General features: G+C 35.7%; 1 protein-coding gene across 1 annotated transcript; it reads left to right on the top strand.

Annotated features, from left to right (window-relative positions):
• Positions 1-1,856: 1,856 nt before the first annotated feature.
• Positions 1,857-5,221, top strand: LOC124632781 (splicing factor YJU2). The gene is made up of 5 exons (XM_047167741.1): positions 1,857-2,000; positions 2,092-2,304; positions 2,830-3,004; positions 3,839-4,016; positions 4,832-5,221. The coding sequence occupies exons 1-5, from the start codon at positions 1,977-1,979 to the stop codon at positions 5,172-5,174; spliced, it is 933 nt and encodes a 310-aa protein (XP_047023697.1). The 5' UTR covers positions 1,857-1,976; the 3' UTR covers positions 5,175-5,221.
• Positions 5,222-5,735: the final 514 nt, after the last annotated feature.

The raw sequence follows: 5,735 nt of genomic DNA, 5'->3' as shown, positions 1-5,735 counted from the left end.
CAGCTATCCAAGTGCTCAGTATAGTGTCGTCGCATAAAATTTTTAAGTGCCTGTAAGGTGAAATTGTGAATGTCAGTTGATTGTGATAAGTTTGGTCGATTCGATTTTTGCGAATAAATTGATATTTTGTATGACGTTACATATAATTGTTTCATTAATTAAGCTAGCTCAATTCGTGACTCACTCCTATATTCTGATGTATTCACAAGCTGTCATATACCTAGTGCTAAGTTGAATCACAATCTGACGAGCTATTTGCGATTGATGGAACAACAAATCGATCTCAATATATCTTTATATAGCATGATAGATTATCTACAATGAAAATGCTGGGTGTATAAAAAACAAACATCCAAATTGAGAAGGAACCTCTTTTTGTTTAAAAAAATGTTTCTAAAAGCACTAAGATCTGAGATGCGAGTGGATGATCCGAAAAGATCTCGCATCGACAATAATGTTTTTTAATTTCTCTTTCTCGTCGAAATAGAATATACATGTTATGGACCAAGTGATAAATTGAGCAGTATACATAATGCCCGGTCATTATGAAAAATGCCCAATATGAGAGCGCAATTTGATAATAATTATTCAAATAATCAAATTGACCGGGCACTATACATATTGCCCGTGACCTTTTGGGCAAAGTAATACAAGCAAAGTAATAACATATTTATATTCATTTTTTTATTGTTATTGCCATTTAATTTAAAATAAACTAAATATTAAACCACTTAAATAATCAGCCTCATGATTTGGATTAATTATGAAGGACTTCTGCCTTAAAAATCCACTAGTTTTTGCATTTAAAAGTTAAGGAAAGTCATATTTAAAGGGTGCTTATTAAACAGGCTCCTTTTTAATATAATTATTCGCCCCGAATAATGTATGTTGCCTTCTAAATTACTAAGTCAGCCACAATTAACGAGCATCTAAATAATACTATCTCAGCCACTCGTTATCTTCTAAGTAAACCGCTCTAAATACAACTCCGCATGATGGTTATTTTTTAGCATCTAAATTTGTAGCATGCATTCTAACAGTAAACTTCTAAAATACTATTAAATGACATCATAAAATTTATTTATTTAGCTTCTAATTTTTTAACTCAGTACGTTTAAAATGTAAGCAAGCAACATGCAGCAAGCATGGCTTCTGTCACGGCTCCGGTGCTGCGGGGCTCCGGCGGTCCCATGCGAGCTTATCGTCGCAGATGGTTTTCACGCTCACCGCCGCAGCTTCGGCTTGCTGGCCGGCTCAGCCGGCCAGCCTCAGCCGCGTCGGCGAGCGTTAAAACTACCTGCGCCTCAGCTCGCAGGCCGCCTCGCCCCTCCACACTTACGCGGTTTTGAATTGCACTCTAGGGGTAGGACAGACAAGACTACGTGGAGTCGGTTTTGCAGCGATACGTTTTCGTCACATCATCCTCCGAGCCTTTTTCCCAAACTATGTTGGGGTCGGCTTCCAGTCTAACCGGATGTAACTGAGTACCAGTGCTTTACAAGGAGCGACTGCCCTATCTGACCTCCTCAACCCAGTTACCCGGGCAACCGTTACGTGGGATACGTTTTCGTCACTAACTTCAATTTTTTGCTTTATTATCAAATTGCCCAACTGTCATGTAGCAATATAATAATGCCCGTGCAATGTGATAAATAATGAAGTTAAGATAGTTATTAATCACTTGGCCCGATAAAGCTAGACATTATTCATAATGCTCGGGCATTATTAATAATGCCCGAATTAATCACATGGTCCATAACATACATACATCTCCTTATTCTTTTACCGGCGAGGGCCTACGTCTTTAACCCACTTCTATCTATTTATAATCTGTGGTTCACTGACATCCCGTGAAATCCATGTGAAATCTCGTCCAATCCAAATTGTCACTGTCAAATGTCACTAAATCGTGTTGCAACGCGACGTGTTTTATTTATTTACACAATAAACCTAATTTAATAGTTTAGCGCCTAAAAATGTCGGAAAGAAAAGTATTAAATGTAAGTAGACGTTATTTTACATTTAGGCGATGTGTTTAAACTAAAAACAGTTCAGTACTGCGAATGACAACCGTTATTGTAATGTTTGCAGAAATACTATCCACCGGATTTCGATCCGTCGAAGATTCCTCGTATGAAACTGGCGAAAAACCGCCAGTATACCGTACGACTCATGGCCCCCTTCAATATGCGTTGCGCCACATGCGGCGAGTACATTTACAAGGGAAAGAAGTTCAACGCCAGGAAGGAGGATGTTGAAAATGAAGACTACCTTGGTATCAGAATCTATAGGTTTTATATCAAAGTAAGTTATAGTTTTATAAGTAAGAAGCAATCATTCATCTTAACATTGTTTACAAAGTCAAAGTCAAATGTTTTTATTTCAAATAGGCCTTTGCAGGCTCCTATGAAACGTTAGACTAGTTGCACGGTTCCAAAAAGTTGGTCTAATGGAGAAGAGCCGGCAAAAAACTCCATAACTCCACAAATAGACACGCTTTTCAAAAAGTTACATGTTCACAAACATTCTATTATATAATAATAGTAGGCTGATAAAGTTATACAATGAAACAGAGTGATAAACTGAAAATCTATACAATCCAAGACAGACATATAACTAGTTAATATCTGTACCTACCACCTGAGTCTAAGACAACCCACTGACCGTATTATCACGCATATGTTAAAGTACAACATTAATTACCAATTATATTTTACCATTATTTACAATTCAGCTTCTTGAACAACTTCTCATACAGTAAATAACTTTAGAAGTGTAATGAGTCATGTAGGTACATCAAAACTTAATACTTCTTGAATAATGTTTCAGTGCACAAGGTGCCTGCAAGAGATATCATTTAAGACGGACCCAAAGAACACAGACTATGAGATAGAGGCCGGTGCAACTCGGAACTTCATGGCGCTGAAGCTTGCTGAGGAGCAGGCCAAGCGGGAGGAAGAGGAACAGAAGGAAGAAGAAGCTAATAATCCTATGAAGTTACTAGGTAATACTCCTGTTTACCTGTTAAATGGCTTTTGTGGTGAAGTATGAGGTAATTACAGTGCCTGGACACTGTGTGGACCTCAACCAATTTATGAATAATGCTGGCATCTTACAACAGAAAGAGAAAAAAGAAAAATGTTCTAATTGGTACACTACAAAAACAGAATAAAACAAGAAACAACACAGATAGTAAAATAAAAATAACAACTAATAATTAAAAACAATAGTCACTTGTTTCTACTATAGAAATAAAATAGCTGCCTGTAATTCTGTTGGCAGTAAAGTAATCTAGTCTTATTAGACTTTAAATTACTGAAACATAAAAGAATTTTGCTTTCAAAAAGCAATCCGTTGACCCAAAAATATTCTTAAAACACACACATTAGCATAAGCAAAATTTTTGATCTGCATAACATGTAAATGTAAAGGTGTTGCGATATTATTGCACTTCTGTACTTATTTAAGTATGTAAATAGAAAATTATTTTCTAAAAATACATTCCCGGCCGGACACTTACAACTACATAATAAGTAGTAAATAATTTTAAGGATAGTTTAAACAGGTGTATAGTATATTTTTTAATTACACAATGCTACCTAATGAAAGAAATCAGTTGTCTACCCATTTGTACATTTGTAATCTGATAATTAGTAAATCACAAGCACCTAAGCACCTTAGCATATAATAAAATTCTCTAGAGTCTAGACTCACATATTTTATTCTAACAATAGGTACATACTTACCCTCGACAAATGATTAATGTCTATATTAAAATCATCATGATTACATAAGTTCCGTTATGGATAACTAATAACAATCTATAAAATGATTTCAGAATACAGAACAGAGCAATCTAAACAAGAGATAGAATCACTAGAAAGCTTGGAAGAATTAAAGGAGTTGAATAGGAGACAGCACGCGGTAGACTATGAGGGAATGCTCAAGCAGTACCAGCCAGAGACAACGGATGAGAGGAGGGCCAGAGAGGAGAAAGAGGATGATGAGTTTATTAAGTAAGTAGAGCTTTAAATTAATAAAATTTCATGTAGTTTAGATTTTACAAAACTATGATACATTGAATATTCCTGTTAAAGTGATCGTGTGAGCTAGTAAATTGTCATAGTGTAAACAAATGAGTGTAGTTACGCGCATTGAATCAAAGAGGTTTATCGTTACAACGCTTGCTTGTGTTGCTATAATAGCGAGCCTATGTGACTCAATCAGACAACAGAGAACAAAACAGCACTATGAATCTCTGCTGGCTAATATAGACGTAATAAAGTCTCGATTAACTGCAAAGTATGGTGTCTGTTGGCTTTTCTCGAAGTAAACTTATTTATTTATTTGTTTGGTTAACCAACAATTGATCACACAATTCGTTTACAATTTGATTTAAAAATACATTTATGAGTGTAACAATTACTTAAAGGTTAACCACATGTACAATTTTTCATCAGTTTTACAAAATGTAGTTTGTTGCTCATTCCAAAATTTGATAAAATTAAAACGGTCGACAGTAAAAATTATACAATTTATGGAGTTAATCTTATATTGTCATGCAAAAACAAACCTTGCTGGCAGTTTGAAAAGGCCTAAAATCTATGGAAAACATCCTGCTTGTAGATTGGCTTGAATATATAGTATTTTTCTACTGGATAGGGGTTTTGCCCTTTGCTCTGCTTCTAACCCATTAGGCCCGAAAACACGTGCCTTATGTTGACACTATCTTAATTAGGTATCAATTATCATTTTTGCGTTTTCAGTTCACAGTGACAATACAACTTCTAATCTTGCCGAAATTACACCACAATTTCATTTTAACTTTCAGATCTATCAAATTCAACAATCCATCATCAAAAAAGGTGATTGCCGAAGAAATCATTGAGGAAGTGAAAGACGAAGACGAGGGGCCTCCAGCGAAGTCTTCGAGAATAGATATCATACCGCAGAAAACAGTTGAAAAGAAGCAATCATGGAACAAAAGCATAGGAGTTAAGAAACCTGCTTTATCGAACTTAGTGAGAAGTAAGAAAGATACAGAGACGAAAGTTTCTACGAGTAGTGTAAGTACTGAAGTAGCTAGTAAGAGTAATTCAAGTGAAGTGACTCCTAAACCGTCGGGACTGTCGTTGTTAGCGAGCTACTCCGGCAGTGATAGTGACTCGCAGTGAGCTTGTTCATTAAGTAAGGTTTGACACAAATATAGGATTGAAATTGATTCATGTTTATTATTGAAGTAGACCCAAATTATTTCGGCATAAACTAAAGCCCCTTTCGGACGTAATTCGGATACCTACATACCTAACATTATTCTAAATCAAATATAGAGATATAATTTTATCAAACATAGAGTGTTCACCCACAAAAATAATGCAGTGCCTCAGAAAATTATTTAAATTGTAAACAGTAAACACAATAACATTCTATAACAGTTAACATTCTATAACAGTTAACATTCTTTACCAAGCATGCCAATTCCTTTACCTCAATTTAGTAACAAAACTAAATTTTTTCGCTATCTCCTAAAGTCAAAGTCATTATCACCTGACACGTGTGAACCAAACAAAAATAAAGTTTCGCTTCTATAAAATACATTTTACATCAAAAGATGACGGAAAAAAACGTATCTAATATATCGGCATTGCTACAAAAAGAGATTACTGCTAGGTGGATGTCTGGATGACAATCGGCTTACCGCTGGCCGGCGTCGGGTCGGCGCAACCCCGCCGGCC

This window comes from Helicoverpa zea, chromosome 8 (assembly GCF_022581195.2).
Source record: "Helicoverpa zea isolate HzStark_Cry1AcR chromosome 8, ilHelZeax1.1, whole genome shotgun sequence".
NCBI lineage: Eukaryota > Metazoa > Arthropoda > Insecta > Lepidoptera > Noctuidae > Helicoverpa > Helicoverpa zea.
The sequence above is the reverse complement of the archived record's forward strand: the minus strand, read 5'-3'. Positions and strand labels throughout refer to the sequence as shown.